Raw genomic sequence first — 19,016 nt, 5'->3', positions numbered from 1 at the left:
AACTGTTAACTGTCACAAAACTAGTTAAAGTCCACGTCGAATGTACAAAAAATACTGAAACTTTATTTCGTTGCGAAGCTATTTATAATTACATTTATTAGAACACAAATCTACCCCACGGGAACCTTTCCGTGGTTAAAATGTAACCTATGTAATATTCCTGAGTAAATCTATTTCTGTGCAAAATTTCCTTTCCTTCAGCCGTTTCTAAATTTCATGTTCATCAAACATTATATATACTGTTAAATTATACTCTTTCATTTATTAACTACTAGTTTTCGTCCGCGCCTCTGTGCACGCGGAATTAAAAAAATGAATAGTATATGTGTTTTTCTAGACTATCCTCTACATCTATGCCAAATTTCATCGAGATCCGTTCAGCAGTTTAGGTTATAAACATCCATCTAAACGTTCGCATTTATAATTTTAGTAAGATATGCTTGCTTTACACAGAAATTCAATTTTGAATTTCTGTGTAAAGCAAGCATATCTTTACATTTAAATTCGAATTTATTTGATTCATGCGTGTGTAATTTCGAAAAAAATAAATAAAGAATGCAGTCAGCGCGCTCGATAGCGCACGTTTAGATTATCCGGTTGCCGAGATACGGATAAGGTGGCGATGATAATGACTTAATTAGGCATCGTGTTATCGCGTTGAGCCGCGGATTACGCAGATTACGGCGTACAGATTTATTATTTATCGCATTTCATTGTCGGAATCATCGCTACAAAGTGATCATTTTGATAACGTGCTATTTTAAATCACGGCGAACGCAACGTGGACTATCGCGTTTCGGAAACGATAACGCGACCGTTACAGTTTCTAGTTTTAAGTACCGTTAATATTTCGAACTAAAACTAGTTTTTAATATTACGTTTTGTAATATAACAGCTGAGTAATCTTGAATACGTAATTTACTAGCTATGCTATGTGATTTCACGAGCCGCGTGCGGTTCTATGTTGTCTATGATCCGTCTGGTGTTTGCCACGCCTGAAATTGTTTTTTTGATCATCCTTAGTGTTTTCTTAGATTAGCACAAACAAAATATCTAATTTTGTCGATAATTAGAATTTTAAGTATATTTCCAAGGTTTTTTTTTATAATTTAATCTTCAGTTGGACAGTTCTTGTAATTTCAATAACAATTTAAACAATAATTACTGTTTATCGTAATCGGATATGTTCCCGTATAATTTCATGTTTCGCTTTTTTAAATACCGTAACACGCTATCGTCTGCGCTAATTTAACTCTACTACTTTTTCCTTGTGTTACATTACTTGGGTTGATTTTAGCGCAACGTTTTCACGTTTTTTATAATAAAAGCAAGGGAATTTAGTTCGTCATATTATCTGATCATAAATTCGCACGCATGAATTTCTAACAATCGTTGCTTGCACGCACTGTCTGCTCAGTTTTTTTTTGTTTGCCTTTCATCAACATTTATTAATACCACATAGAATGAAATTTACGTTTATTACTGTATGCATATAAGCATACTGTTTTTATCTGTAACATGTACTTTTGAATGTATTATTATTATCAATGTTCATCTTTCATTTAATTATAGACATGTCTTGTTTTGTACAGTTGTCCGTAAATGTGTGCAAAATTGTGTTTTTTCCTTGCACATTTCATAAATTGTTATGTATGCTTGTACTACTATAAATTTATCATAAAATTTTTGAGATTTTTAGATCACTCTGTATAAAACTTTACCGTAAGTATCAGAGATGAAAGCGCCGCAGCCTCTATGTCTGGCGTACTCACACGTTAGCGAAAGCCGAACAAATTAACTTAGCACCGGGAGGCCTCACCATTGCCTTCCAATTTGTGGGCCGTTCGACAATATGCCCTCCTGTGTTTATCCAATCCAAAAACAGTGCAAATGACACTAATTACGCCTCTGTGGCGAGCCCGTGCTAATAGATTGCTCATACCGCGCTAAATTCGACTAAACCACATTTGAGAGCTTCGAGTTTTTAGACACGATTGTGAAATGTGTACGTTAACAAATAGATGAATTTGAAGTAGAAGATTTTAGATGTTTCCGCCAATTATTTATGGTAAAATAGTTCCACACTATATCGCAGTCTTTACAATTTGTTGAAGTTGATTCTAGTTCACATGACACATATCTCGAACACAAATTAAAAAGTAACGCATTGAAAATTGTATTACATTGTGTCTCTTATCTATTTTTGACTTTATTGTAATTAAGAAGTATGAATTATTATGCAAGAGAATTGTCCTCGAACTTTCTCTGTACTTAACAACATGTGACATCATCGTAACATTGTAAATGCGCATGTAAATCACAGAAAAACATAAAACGATATCGATATAGGTAGCAAGATATCGCTTGATATCCATCGCGATATCATACGATAAAGAATTTTACCTCAAGTTCGTAGCAGATAAGTTTAATAGACACTCGTTGAAACGATTAGAAATATATTATAAGAGATAATACGTTTGTTAACCACGAACACTGTTCAACGAGATATCTGTAACCAGAAATAGACAATCAGCTACTGGTGTTTACGCGACGTGTTGTTTATATCAAGTATTGATATGTCACTTTGGTAAACCAATTTTATTTTTATACGAATTAAAATAATTGATATTTTAGTTAGTCAAATTTTATATAACATATTGAAATTGAATTTTGTCATGTTAATAGGTACATATAATTTTGTTTATTTGATTATTTTTTGTTGGGCGTCGTTTTTTACTTAAACATTGAGATTTCGCATTGTTTCAGGAAAGGATGCGATGATAAAGTTAATATTTTTATAAGATTTTCGCAATCCTATATAAGAACTCTATACATATTTATATAGCCAACCATTCTTATGATTATGTTAAATTCGTAATACATTTACTGCAATTGTCTGTTAACAAGAAACAGTTATATATACTGGCTATGTTATATTGTGGTCAGATAACACCCATTTCCGTAGGCAATATTTATTCACAATATCTGGACTGTGGGAATTAGGGTAACCAATTAATTATAAAGTAAAGTAAATATTTATCTCAACTAGACATCATTATTAACAATGTTCATTGAACTATAGATTTGAATACTTTGGTGTGTATAGAATTAACAGTGGCAAAGCAAAATTGGGTAATAATTAAATAAATGCTATTTTTTAATCATTTTCTAATAATAAAGAAATGTACAGAATGTAACAGTTTAAAAATTGATATCTTATGTTTTAATTGGTTTATTTTTATTGGAATTATTTTACTTTAAAATTACTACATGAAGTCTTAGATTACATTTCTGGGAATTACAACAATTACAGATACACGTATATCTATACTAGTGTTATAAAGTGGAATGTTTTGTATTTATATGTTTTTGTATTCTCGTATGTATTGAAATAAATCACCAAATTTCTTCACCATTAAAAATCTTTATTATCGCTGAGTAGGCTTTTTTACTTTTAATTTCATGTGGACGAAGTCGCAAGCAACAGCAAATCTAAAACGTCACGACGACGAGCGTAGATCGGAATCTTATAAAGCCTTGATTCTACGTAGCTAAACAAACGTAGGATAAGACATGCTCCCGCTGTCTGTACGGATTAGTGTTGTGCTTACACCGACTCCCGGCTGCAGGCGAGGTGGCTAGAGTAAACAAATGCTACACTACGTATACTTGGCAGTTCTACGTACAAAGATTCAAGTTGTTTTGATTGCTATTTTCGATTTTATTAATTGCTTAGAATATCTTAATTTTTGAAATAAATAAAGATTAAAAAAATGTAAACTGGAATCTGAAATTGATGTAATTGATAATTTTTTTTTCTTAAAATCGATTTTTATATTACATTATACATACATACTCATAATATTAAATTTGAAACAAACTATAAACATGTATTCATTTAAAAGCTTCGTTTGTTAAAATAATCTCAGAAAGTTATAAAAGCTTATCAGCTGACCATCGCCTCTCTTGCGACAAATGTTATTAGTCAGAGCCTCCTATGTCCCTTATCTATATATCACATCAATATCTTAATTTTAAACATTTTAAAATCTCATTTATTTAAAATTCCACTGGCACTGTTAAAACTATTGCCTATAAAATAGATGAAAAGATCTGATAGTTCATATCGCTTAGATAAAATCAATCAGTGTTTAAGATAAGCTAAGATAAAAACGTACATCTTAATTTTTAAGTCTTGAATAATCTTAGAAATCACATAACGGGATTCAACGCCCTTACATAATACATGCGACGTGATTATAATCTGTATAGATTAATTAACCTTAATGTAATACTTTATTAATATAGAAAATATCTGAGAAAATAAATAGTGCGTGGTAGCAACACGATTTTTTTATCTGTCTATCTTTTAATTTACGGAACGTGTCACACGGAAACATATGTTTCTTAAATATATAAATCATCATGTGTTTTAATTAAGAATTTAAAATATAACATTATATTTGTATGTTGTGACATTAGTTAAATACAACATTTAAAGCTAATATATTAATTTTAATATGTTAAAACTCAACACTAAATAAATCTTAATAATTTAACATATGACCGTAATCGTAATCCACAATACATATGAACCCTTACATAACCTCTTATAATAATGCGAAGTAAAACAAAAAAGCGTATAAAATAAATAAATGTATGCTACTTGTTGCTTGCGACTTCGGCCGCGTAAAATAATAAAAAATATATACCTCACTGATAAAGTAGCTATTTAATAGTGAAAGAATTTTTGAAATCGGCTCAGTAGTTTTTGAGTTATTTCAATACATACAAAAATACAAATCTTTCCTCTTTATAATATTAGTACAGAGTACAGATTATGAGTACTATTTAATGAATAAATGTTACAATGGAAATGGAAACTAGGACAATAACAGCAAGATCCTTTATCGAGTCATATAAGATCGTAAATTGAATATTAAATAGACAGCAAAAGTTTCAGATATGCGAGCACGTTAACACGGTCGGTTTGCACTTTCATGGCGCCCCTCTCTTCATTCACCTAACGCGTGTACCGCTTTTATAATTCTGCATCGGCTCTCGGAACCTTCTGCATTCGACTCCTGGGAATGTCCCGTTCTGTTTCTTAGAATAAACGCATGTATTATCTTTTTCAAGTTCATATGCGATACGATTTGATGTATGCTTTATGTATAATAATATTTAATTTCATCAAAGACAATACGTAGTTTTCAAATAATGTTACTACTCAGTAAAGACTATTCTTAGCGAAAAAATATTTGATTTAAGTTAAGAAAATAATCTTGAGTCTACAAATTACAATAGTAGATAACGAAAACATCTGTCTGTTTTAAAAATTGCGTTAAAGTTTTTTATTTAATAGTTTGTGTGGCGTCGTTTCTTATGGAAAAACCTGCGCTCGCGTTCTTAACACGTTGACAGCTGGAGAATTAAAAGATAAGCCCACATGATATACAAATACGAGACGTTTCTAAATGCTATCTCGTACAAATAACTGGGACATAAATTAATCGGGGCTCAGTGTGATATACAAAACATGTAATGCTATAGTAAATGTTGCTATCGCATAGTTTCGGCGCTTGTTTGAGCCTCCGTATTCATCTGATAATAAGTTACATTTACTTCATTCTTTTTTAATACATTTAACACTGACGGAGTTCTTAATAACGTGATTACAATAAAATTCGGAAATGTATGATTTATTCATTAAAGTTACATTAAAGTAATATAGTTTTTCTTTCTAGAAAATACAGTGGCTTTTAAACTTAGTTCGCGGGGAATTAAAAAAAAGCTAGTGTGATCTACATCTTTGGCTAACTACATAGGGATCTGTTGAGCCGATCTGGTAATACCTACTATAAAATAAATGGAAATATATACTTTTGCATTTATACGATTTGAAATACGATTGACATTGTATCTTACGCCCGACAGGGGCGCTGCAAAAAAACAAAAATTTCATCTACCATGTTACGAATAGTTTCTGACAGATTTTCGTGCTTGACTGCTATAGAAAAAGATGATACAAAGCGTTAATATGTAAAACCACGAATTAGAATTTTAAAAAACATCATTCGAGATCGCATATGATAGCACAAATTAAATGATTAATTGGAGATGTGCGCGAGACGACACGTACACATTTTAACTGTGTTGATAATAATATATTGAATATTAATATTTAAATACGAACATACATAACATGATTACATATTCGTCTAGTTCCCACATTCTTATTATCAAATACAAATATTTATTTCCGGATGTATATTGTTTTTATCATGTTCAAGGGAAATGTCGATTTATCTATATACTATGAGTGTACATTTTAAATATTCATAGACATTTAACACACTAGTTATTATGAATAGTAATCTATTTACTATCGAAATAAAAACATAGTTCGTACAAGTAAATTGTAATTTTTTAAATTTTCTTCCAACTGCAGTGACTGTTAAAATAGTAGGAAATTCTATCTCTATTCACTTTAATTGATACTGGACACAACTACGATATGCGGGGGGACTGCTGCGCCCCCTAGTGTACGGTAAAAGATAAATACAACATGAAATATGCAAAAAAACTACTCCAAATGAGAGCATATTAATGGTAGCTGCGCCTATGATGATTTGTAAGCCAGTTTCAATTTAAAATTAATACGCATATTTATGTAAATCACACTTCAGATAGTTTTAAGGCAAACAAATCATCGATTAAAGCTAAGAAACCGTTGGTTGTTGGATGCAAACCATTCTCGGGCCATGGCACGAATCGCTTCATATAAATTGTAAGTTCGGCGAACATATCCATTGTAATTGTCGTCCGCTAGCCGTGATTGCAGCAAGAGTTAACACGTAATACATTACAGTTTGTGTCACAACACAATCAGGCTCGGCCGAGGACGAATCAGGCGGCGAGGAGCGTAATCTGGGTTAACAGGGGTCAAACGGCATCACAAATTCCAATACGATATTAGACCTATCTGTGGCGCGAATCGACCGCCGTTCTACGTGCGTTATTGCCTTCCTTGTTGATCATACTTGTTGATCTAGCACTCGGGGCAACTGTGGAACTGTTTTCTAACGCGCAATAATAAAGTCAATGAAGAATAATTATTCTAACCACTTCTACAATCTCGATTTTTTAAAAGATATACATTTATAGTCACTGAAGTTGATTGATGGTAATTCACATCTTGGTGTCGAGGAATTAAAGTTTTCTTAAGAAAAATGTGAACTAATTTTGTAATAAATATGTAACTGTATTGATGCATATTGTTCATACATCACAATTATGGATAATAAAATTTTAACCATCAAATTAATTTAGCACGACAGTCAAATAATTGAAAAGAGTAAGTAAACGTTGGCGGTGCTCGTTGAAATGAGCGCTTTTAAAATGCCATGTTTGTACATGGTTAACCTTATTAAGCGGCTGGACAGAGATTCTCCATTATGTGGTCAAATCGTCATCCAGCAACAATATTCAATGAATGTAATCAGAGCGGCTCATCAACGGTTCGTATCGACTGACGCAACGGACAACGTGTCCAATTTGAATCTCGATTCGCTTTAAGTGGTACGACTTTTCTTAGATTATATACAACGTGCGCTCTATGGATACTACTTTTTGATTTGAAACGTTTGATTTACGGCCAAACTCAACATTTATTCCTTCGATCAAGGTCGATTCCTAGATTATTCTAATTACTATCTAGGAAACGTATCTCATGTCGTTTGCAATCTTAACTCAACGCAAGAAATGGTTAAAGCAAATTGTCTTTTATGGCACAGGAAATAAAATTTGAAAGTTACTTGCCGTAGACTCTTATCGTGTCGTGTCGTCTTAGTTAAGGAAAAGAAAAGTGGAAACATGTAGAGCGTGTATCTTCATTATAGAGGTCTGACAAAACAGAAGAACCTATGGAATTTTTAATATCTTGTAGATACTGCGAGATCAAAGCCCCATCTAGTCGTTCTTTTTAAGCAATATCTTTCAATATCCAAAAATAGTATATTACATCTACAATCGTGACAAACTTGTAATACAATGATATTGATTTTAAAATAGTGAGGCCAAAGACTCAAACGTTTCAATGTCTTTACTAAATGTGTTAATCAATATGAAATATAACTATTATTTCTTAAAAAAGGGAATGACTAAGTAATTTTGCATTTAAGTCTTTTGTATGAATTAGTAACAAATTGCAATTTATCGACCATGATTTAAAATTAAGATCTCAGTCTAAGGACTTGGTTGAAATTTACACAAATTTACACAACTATCTACGTAACGGAAACAGAAGTGTAATATATTGTGTTAAATGTAGGTAGCTTTGTATAACCTACCGTCAGTTGATTTATAATAAATCAGTCACCAACCAAACGTCGTTTCATTAATACGCATACAGCACAAGAAGAACATTAAACGCCAACTTATAATAGGAGATTCTTGTTTGGACTGTATTTAAATAGTGTACATCTGTAGTGTCATCTGTACAATTGCTGTCTAATGATGATAATTCTAAACCTTGTTTTTTTTATCAGAATTTGTCATCGGATCTACGTCGCAGCAAGACTCCGCCGCGACGGTCGCCGGAGGAGCGTGCGGTTCCACGGCCGCCGTCCGCGCCTGCGGCCCACGAGCGTGGTCCACACACGCCGCACACACCGCACACGCCACACACGCCGCACACGCCATACACTCCGCATCTATCACCCAAGAAAGAAGCATTCAATAACCTACTAAATAAAGGAATATCAGGTAAGTTTTTTCAATTGGTAATTGTTTGCGATCATTTCCACTGACGAAACTTTGAACCGAGGCTGAGAAATTAGACATATTTAAAACTTTGTACGGTTATCTTATTGCGTATACCTTGTGTGCATTAAGTGACCGATGCTTTTTTTATCTATGAAGCTGACGATGTTTTTTTATCAGATTTTTCTAGATTTTTTATAATCGTTGTTTTTTTGATCGCAACTTTCGAAATCATAGTATGAATTATTCATTTTTTCTTTCTTAAAGATTTAATAAAACGGAAATTCGAAAAAGAAATCCAAAAGATTAAATTAATTGATCATTAACACAAAATAGAAAGTCAAAAAAAATTTCTATTCCAAAAAAATAGATTTGTATGCATTTTGAATTTTGAAGATTTCTATTTTAATATTTAAAACTTTTAGTTATCAAAATCAAACTTTCTAGACATGTTACAGTTAAGTAATATACATTTTAAATGTACATTTAATAGCCTTTTTTCCATTTAAATTTTAAACAAGTAGCTTTCGAAGTACAAAAATTAGATTTGACAAATGTTATGGTAATTAAATCAAAATAGGTAGTTAATAGGCATGTAGCAAAGTTTTCCGTGTATTTATGAAGCTAATAAAAAAACATAATATATAAAAACTCGTTAAACAAAGTGAATGGAACAAAATCTGTTATTTAAAAGCGACATTTCTTTTCGAGCTTTTTCTCATAAAACATGTGTTAATATCAGGCAAATACGATTTATGACGTTTTTATATTAATTATATGTGATTTTATAATATTACGTCATCATTCTTTTTCTGGTCATAGACATTAAGAAAGTCGAAATAATAGTGTTGTGAATTCTGGATGGGAATTTTCAGACATATTTATCGATATTAAAGTGATTAGATTTCGAGTGTAAATATCGATAACATAATATAAAGGCGAGCAAATGTAAAAAAAAACTATCCTTCGAGATGTAGAATTAAAACTTTAAACGCCTTTGTAATTTGGTTTAGATTTTATGTAACTTCATTATTTGATCTAAAAAATTCCATCGCAGATTCAAATCTATGAATTAGGTTAAGATTTAATGATTATCTCCGTGACTGCTGTTTGAATAATTTTGCCATAAAAATATGTTAATTACAAATCGAAAACTCGTGCGGACCATTTTTTTTTAATTTACAAACATTCTACTTCTAACTCTTAAAGTATTTGTACAGCTTTTACACGTTATTAAACGCTCACGACAATATTAATGGGATAGGCAGTGACAAACTAACTTTCCTTACTTGTTAATACCTTTGTTTCTTAATCAGCATGTTGTCACAAAAACATTTTGTCACCCTTTTTAGCGATAGCAAACACTAATATTATAAATGCGAAAGTTTAGATGAATGGATGTCTGTTGGATTTAGATGAAATTTGGTACAGATGTAGAGGATAGTTTGGAAGAACATATAGGCTACTCAGTTTTGTTTTTTTAATTCCACTGCAACGGAGTCGCGGGCAAAAGCTAGTTCTATTTTTAAAACCATCGGACATTAATATAAACATCAAAATTGTTTATTATTTCAAATCGCTAACAAAGATGGCTTGTATAGAGTTCAAATACAGAAGCTCAGTGATGATACAGGGTGTTTATTCCCGGTCACGCGCCGGCCGGAGCACCCTTTGTGTAGGCGCACAGCTCATCTGTGCGTTAATCTGATGCCTCAATTAATTCACTGATATTGAAGTGACGTAATGAACGTAACTAATATTGATAGACAATAACGACTTGCATACATATTATTTTTAGGTAAAAATCGGAAACACGGTATTACTTTCAGACCTTGCACAATAAGTAGTTAAAAAAATGAAAAGCGCAACCACTCTATAACGTTTATGTCCATGTTGATATTTAATTTTAAAGAATAAAAACTATAAAACGATTCGAACACATCGGTTACGTATAAAACATTGGCCTCTTATTCCACATCGTTCCACTCCCCCTTTATAATTTTCCATTCAGTCTACGCTATGAATCATAATCTCTAAATCTCCGTTTGTCTTGTCCTTGTCTGTACCATACGATTATTCTATGTTTTATCTCACTCTAGTTCTTTTACCCCTTAAATCTAATCCGGTACATCCCGTCTGTCCGTACAGAGAGCTTCCAACGTAATCCCTCCCTGTATACACACACAATGAGAAGAATATCCATTTAAAAATCTTAAATACTATGCATTTAATTAATAAATTTAACAACATCTCATTCTTAAATATTATAAAGGTCAACAAAATGTTAAATCGAAATCGGATTAAGATTGATATGAAATATTAGTAATAATTCATGGATTCAGTATCTTCATTAAATTGCTGCGAATAATTTATTTTATTATCTATGTGTGCGATTTATAGGTTAGATGGAAACTGTGAGTTACGTTGATGTGAACTCGGTTAGTCGATTTTACACAAAAATGCAATAAAGATAGGTAATAAGAAGTTGATAAGCGCCGTCAAAGACGGTGGCTAAAGCCTAATACCTCTAATCGGGCGTTGTAAATCATTATTAATTCGAAGTCGACCCGCGCTGTCGATCCGCGCCGATTAACGATTGCACAATGCGAGGCGGATTATGCCCCTGTCGGAGATATATCTTTTGTCAATTCCTACCTGTGTAGCGTCAACATAACAATCACAACACACAATTTATTTTTATAAAAACTTCAACAATACTTTATTCAGATCGGTAGAGCAATTAATTACTAATTCTATTTTTCTTATTCACAAATCGAATAATTTTTGCATTCATACATAAGTAGAATCGTAAGATTAACATGTCGTAAAATTCTGTCCATATGTCATTACAAAATTATTCGGTGATTTAATAAATTAAAAAAAAAATAGATCGTATTTACATTCTGTATAGATAAGATTTTAACATATTTATAAAACAATTAGCATATAGACAATTTATCTCTTTCTTTACAGATATAGACTGAAATAAAATAAAAATTTAAATGTAAGCGTTATTATGTGCTGACGTTGCTTTATACGAATAAGCCGGTTTTATAAAGATAAGCCGATTTATATTTTTTATTCGTTGGAATTATTTTTATTCTTTTTATGTAAAGCATATGTGCTTACGAAGCGATAATTCTTGTTGCCAAAAACGGTAGTTTATAAATATTAAAGATAATGTCTTGTGTTAAAGAAAACTTAATGTTTTCCTGCTTAATTTCATGGAAATATAGTTAAGTTAGCATCTTGTAATTAGGTTAATATTTTTCATACTCATGCTTACAGAGTGAAACTTCCATGAAACCTATAAATAAGTTTTATCAAAAGCCAGAGGGGTCGTGTTCTAATAAAAAATCTATTATTCTCGATTCTTAAAAGAAACTATCGGTTTCATGCGTCTTCTTTCTGGCGGAATTAAAAAAATCTGGTATTATATGTTACAGATACTGTAGCTTTATAATAGCAAAAGGTTTTTTTTAAATCGGCCTCGTGATATTAAATTCAGTCCAAGACATAGAAAAATACGAATCTTTCCTCCTTATAACCTGAAGTCATAGATAGACTTTATTTATCACCTATAGATAGATGAAATGATAAAAACAACTTAAAAATAGTCTATCCAGGTAATAAAAGTGTTTAAGAATATTCGAATTTAAGAATCAAGTACCAGGAGTACATATTCGTGTGTGCTACGTATCGTGTAGTTCGGCTTTATCTCCCGGCGACACGAGCTTGATCCGGCCCGGGATGATCCGGATAATCGCGCCGTCCCCCTTCAATATATCTACAACGTTTGTTACTACGTCATACATGAATTCATACTTTAGTCCTCTTTGGATTTATAAAAATTTTCACTTTAATTCAAAGATATAATAAGCTGTAAGACAATGTCCTGGATTTAAACGTGCCGATTAAATAAACGAACTTTGACGTAGGCAAGGGACGGGTTAGTCAGTAGAACCTAATTACAAACTAAAGAGTCAATTACTTATTCTAGAAACTAATGTTTAAAACAGGAAGGCTTGAAATAATTTTAACCACTGAATTGTGAATTTTTTACTTATAAATGAAATAAATAAATTTTGTTTTATAGGAGAATGTAGTCAAAAAACTCTTTGTATGCCAAATCCATGATATTCTCTACTTTGGAATACAATCCTGATACGATGGTCGTCTAATCCGGCTTATGACTGATCCCAGTTCTACTGTATACACGTCCACACATAGGAACATAATCTTATATCATTGTGCTAATTTTTAAAAATGATATTAAAAATATGTGTGTGAATATAATGTGATATGTTGACTACTAATGATAAACGTGTGGAGATTTTCTATGTATCTGAAAAAAAAAAAATGTTAAAACCAACGTAATAGGAAACAACAACGAATGTGTTGACAAGATCTTTCAAGTGTCTGCAAATTTTTTTAAAGTTTTTATAAGGGGGATATATAAAGTGCATTGCCTGTCTTTACTGATGCTCTATTTCATTAGTAATTCATAAAACAGATCTATTAGAACAAACACAACAACCGTATAGGGTACCGCTCTATCGCTACACGTAAACCTGTCCAAATTCAAACATTGTGTTCAGCCAAAATGAATCATATCACATAGTTATAAAGTTTATTTCAGTGTTGTTTCAATTCGTAGTTATCGATACCAAATTTGACAACCTTTTAAAATATTTGCGTGTTAGTCTAATATGGTAAGTCCAACAACAATTAATTAAATATTGATGTCACGCGTCGCCTTCATTTTTATTTCAGACAGACCGCGGGGTGACCCTTTAATATTTATAACGTCGTAATTAACACTGGCCACTTTTTAAACTTGAATAAAGATTTGAATGTATTTAAAAATGTTAAAAACCTGAACTCCTTATTAATATTAACTTCCGTTTAGATTTTTGTATAGTTTACAATTTAAATGAATAAAATTCTTTATTAAGACAAATTTTTATTACATGAAAAATCATATTTCATCGCTAGGCATTATTATATATTTTTTCATATTTTAATAATTTATTAATTCACTTTTGAATAAACTGGTTCAAACTTAATTATTTTTTCAATATTTTATTGAACTTCTGCGACATGTTTAAAATATTTTTTTTATGTAAACCGTACCTTTGCCGATAGATTACGGTTCATAAATGTCTTTTCCATTTATAACGTTAATTAATTAGTTTGTCATTTTTGTTTATTATTACGTAATTAATGAGAATATGGATTTTATATTAATATTCTAATTGATATTCAATATTTTGAAAACCTGCTCTTTGAATGTACAAAAAATATCACATTGATATTATATTTGAGGCTAAACGTTGATTTGTGTATTTGAACAAAAAAAATATAATTATTTTTTTGAAAGATAGATAAAAAAACAAATACTCTCATATTTATAACACTGTTATCGTATGATTTAAGAAACATTTTTATTTTTGGAGTTTTTTTTTTACTAAAGGTTATTAAGTTACTGACCGGTACGTAAATGAAAATTACATTTCATCTAAATGTGTGATTCTAATGCGTCATACAAGATAACATAAATCCCCGGTAAGTTATTCAATTTAATCCGGATCCGAGTAAACCCGTCGGAGATGTATCCCGGCCGCTGGGCAGCCGCTGCCATCTAATCTCAGCTCATCCGGATCAAGCACTGCTAAGCTATATATACGTAGTGCGCTTTACTTAGCTCCACATACCTGAAGCTCTGCTCTTTGTTAGCGGCTACTATTACCATGATGTGAACCGGTTTTTGCCGGTTCTAACTGATTATGACTGGTGTTTTTTGAATTTCTTTTCGGTTATTATTCTCTACTGTGACGTAACTCAGATCAACTACCACATTTCATTTGATAAGGGAATCCCTGTGGATGGATTTTGTTTAAACAAATTTTAATTAATCGACCTTTAGTGTGACAGTATGAGTTAGAGTCAGACCTAGAAAGAGATTTGTGGATTGAAAGGTGACATGAAGAAGGGTGTGATGACTGAGATAACGGATGATAGAGTTATTTGGATGACTGGATGACAAAAACCGAATACGCCGATTCTACGGGTATAGAATAAGGTAGGGGTGACGATGACGATGAGTGCGAATTCTTTGTTAATTTCAAAAGCTTTAAGCTTTGTAGATTATTGGACAATCAATGATTACTAAATATTATTCTGTATTTTATTTATGGATGTAGTTATACATATTTTAATTTGTGTTAACGCCTTGTCTTTTCAAGTTTAAGTTTTCGAAACGAGGAAATCCTTAATATGATCATAATCAATCATTTAAGTTTTTTATAAGCAAGATAGAACCCAGTTTTGGTTTTTAATCACGACGTTTTTAACTTACTATATCAAAGGGGCCCCATCGTATTAAGGTTATTTAAATAATTTAATCGGCCTCGAGCCAATGTCACCGGTAAAGTTTATGGATTTTTTTAAAACGTTTGTGTTTTTTTTAAACATAGATAACGCTCTTAATATACTAGTTTTTTATTGGTGTTTTGATATCTTTTTTAAAAAGGCTTATAACCTCAATGTGGAAGTTATCGGTTCCATTTTGACTTTTATTTTGCAACGGTTTTATGTTAAAGTAATCTCTCCATAATATTCGTCTACTGTACATGTACTGTAATTGTTATTTTTAAATTATTTATCGTTTCCTTACCTGTTGTGGAGAATAAACTAATTTGTAATATAAAAATGAAATAGACTAATAAAAGCTACAATTTATTACTTACTAATTATAAAATTTCTAACTGCTAAAATTCAATGATTTTCAAAGACCTTGATAACCAGGGTTTAGTCTTAATACGGCTTTACCACACTTGATAAAATCGTGTATCTCAAATCGCATATATTTGTCATAATTCAGCTTAATGTCTGTTTAATTTAACATTTTAATTTGATGAATACGAATAGGTTTTTTAAGTCCGGTTTCCAAAATATCGCTTAAGTAAGGGCAGACGTAATACGATAGGCATGTTAACACGCGTCATTAGCATTAGATTATCGTTAGAAAAAATCAAATGATATATACAAAAAGACATCTACATTAATCTATACGATTTATATATGTCAACTGTATAATCGTTTACATTTACTTTAACCTTTTAACGCCAATAAAGTATGCGTTTGCGTAAATGCGTCAAGCTTTTCAGGCGCGTGTGTGTGTGTGAGTGTTTTTTAAAATATTTTTTTAGTAACACTAGTTTCATAGAGCTTAGCACACAGTGCAGTAGGAAAGTGCAGTACTGCTATTGCTTCAACGCGATTACAGTCTAAATTCTCTAAAGAGTACTGTTCTGTCTCAACGACTGTGTGTAACTAGCATAACTACCTTTATAATCCCTTACGAATCACAACTACGTGCGCATTCATTTGTGTCGTTGTGTGCGTTTAATCCGGCGGCAACAACATAGAGGCAATCAGCTGAGCCGCGATCAATCGATAAAGAATCGAGTCATGTGGACAAACAGGCGTCTCGTACGTGAGGCGGATGATCCAAACCATTTGTCAGGATTAGGCTTAGCGGAAGTGCGCGGTTTCCACTTGACTGTAAGAACACTACCTCATACCCCAGGGAATCGGTCATCTATCTAACCGGCTTACAGCGCATTATTTATTCTGAGGTTATCGAACGATTGCTATCAGATTTAGGTTTTTTTAAAGAAGCACTAAACTGATAATAAAATTAGTAGATAAATTTTTATTACAAAGAATTGTCAAAGAAAATTTCGCCATTTGGATATTGGACAAGTTCGTAAAACTTGAACCGGTTATTGTCAGATAAAATTATTTTAAATGGACACGAGCGTTGGGTTACAAATTTGTATATCACGCACGTGCTATTCAATTGACTTTACTACTAGCAGATAAACTGATTCCGATGAATAAATAATTTATCACCTGCCAGTTCTAACAAGTTTACGCCAAATGCTATTGATTTTACCCAATTTATTCAAAGAACTTTTGTTCACAAGAAGTACTGTAACTATTTTAACACGGTATTGTGTTTATCACTTATTTTTCGAGTCCTCGAGGTATTTAAGTACTTAATTAAAACATTTAATTACATTAAAACTTGTAGAAGTTTCGAGAAGATTTTTATAAAATCAATGTTTCCTTTTGTTTGGCCATCGTAAAAACCATTGAAAGGAAGTCGAAGGCCGCGCTCCCTTGTCTAAGCGAAGGGCCCCCGTCTGTCTAGGCTTACGGACCGCGCCCTTAACAAAATCTTAATCCCTACAAAGGGTTACGTATATTATCTTATTATACTCGCAAGAAATAAACCTTTAATTCGCGCTGCCTCCTTTATAAAATATGGCTGCCAGTTTCCTGTTGGTATTAATCCTAGTCGATTGCTTCCTTTTATAACAATATGCTGTTTTTATGATATCTTGTACATTGTAAAGATTACGTTTACGAAGTTAAAAATGGTCCTTACCTTAATTTTTATTCAAACAACGTTATAATAGCCATTTATCTCACGCAGTGTTATTAATTTATTTGCACTAAAATTAGTTTCAAATAAAGTCAATATCCAAATAAGTCACTAATTTTAAATATCGCTTTATGTTGTTTTTACAAAAACATTTGACATTGCGACATTCTCCGACCAGTCGTGGTTGTATATTAACATAGTTTTTATGTATAATTATGTCTTGAAGCAATCTCAATGATACATTTGGAGACTGATCACGACAGCTGGCCGCGCGGCTCGGCCTGTCGCCGTAATCTGGTGACGTGTTGCAGTCATATAAATTTAGCTTCAATCGTCCATTCAAAGCCCGTTAATCGCAGATACAGTATGGGCGCACCTTTAATGTATGACCGCTAAATAGGGCTGTGTTTGAATAAATTTATAGATACTAGTTTTAAAACTTACTAATATAACCCTTTGATATTATATGAACGAAGTAATAATAGAACGATCGTGAAAAATACGTTTTGATTTTTTTAATGTAATATACGAAAATAAATTTAAAAAGAGAGTCACGAAATACTCGAGTAGGCTTGTCTCCAAACGTGGACACCCCCGGATGGAATCCCGGACGGCACGTACCAATTGTTTTTATAAAAATTTAATATGAATAATTTTGGTTTGTCTGAATCTATAAACGGTCTGGTAAAATGCCGTTCAGTAATTTAAGCCATATGTTTTTTTACAAAATGTCGGATTTTATACGTGCTTAATTAAGGTTGACGCATTAAAAATTGTGTAACCTTTATAAAAAATATCTCGCAGAAAAATAACTTGAGTTAATTTTCACGTTTTGACAACCCTAAATCCTAAATCCGTACAACATCCACACATCGGACTACGACCGTTGCCGGTTGCCGGTGTATCTCTAGAGATCTGATAAGATTCAAATAAGGGATTAGAAAAGGACGGAGCGAGGATTTGCGAACAAGAGCGGCGGGTGTGAGCGGGACGGACAACGGGATTATCTCTGGACAGAGCGCCAAGTGGCCGTGCGGGTAATACGTGTACTGCATACATATACTATGTTATATGTAGACAAGATTACGGCTTACCATTTGTCATATTAAATATGCACATCATTTTTATTAATACGCTATAAATTAGGATTATATTGCAAAGCGTTGGTCGTTTAAATTGTGATTATAACAAAACGTTAATACCATGCAGTATGCCTTCTAATTAATATTATAAGGACTTAATCAAGTAGATTCAGACACTATTTTTAATGTGTACAGTTCGATTTAAATTACAGTATGCCAATTATCAATATTTATTGACTTAGTTATAAAATTGTACGATAAATTATGCATTTTCAATTTGAAGGTTAGAGAAATACGTTTTTGAGATTTCAAAATCAGATTGCAAAACTTGAATACGATTAGCAAACTCGTTATTGATAATCTATTAAAAATATTACAATTTCTAAAAGGAAATTAAAGTAAATTTTTCATAAATCATTTTTATTTGTATTAATATTATACTAAAACACATAATTCATTATAATTAATCGGCTGACTTCGTTAGGGTAACCATCATCGGTGCGCTTCTAGGACCCAATCAGGACTGGGTTTACACTTTTTATTTTATTTTTACATTCCACTGAACTAATCCCTCGGCTTATCTTCAGTCTGCAGTAGAGAGCTACTAACAATTGCTAATCGTTCTAATACAAGCTCTATTGTAACTCTGTAAGATATAATTTAGACTGTTCATATTAACGGAGGGTTGGTAATTTGATAGTCAATAAAGTTCGGTACAA

At 32.0% G+C, this 19,016-nt stretch overlaps 1 protein-coding gene across 1 annotated transcript in view; it reads left to right on the top strand.

Moving 5' to 3' along the window:
- The window catches only part of LOC106111921, a 68,455-nt gene that overhangs the window by 25,528 nt on the left and 23,911 nt on the right, over nt 1–19,016 (top strand). The window contains exon 2 of the mRNA XM_013294125.1: nt 8,550–8,766. Within this exon, the coding sequence (XP_013149579.1) occupies nt 8,550–8,766 (217 nt within the window). The remainder of the gene's footprint in view (nt 1–8,549; nt 8,767–19,016) is intronic.

The sequence above is a fragment of the Papilio polytes genome, unplaced genomic scaffold (genome assembly GCF_000836215.1).
Source record: "Papilio polytes unplaced genomic scaffold, Ppol_1.0 DF824146.1, whole genome shotgun sequence".
NCBI lineage: Eukaryota > Metazoa > Arthropoda > Insecta > Lepidoptera > Papilionidae > Papilio > Papilio polytes.
This window is presented reverse-complemented; position numbering and strand designations above follow the sequence as displayed.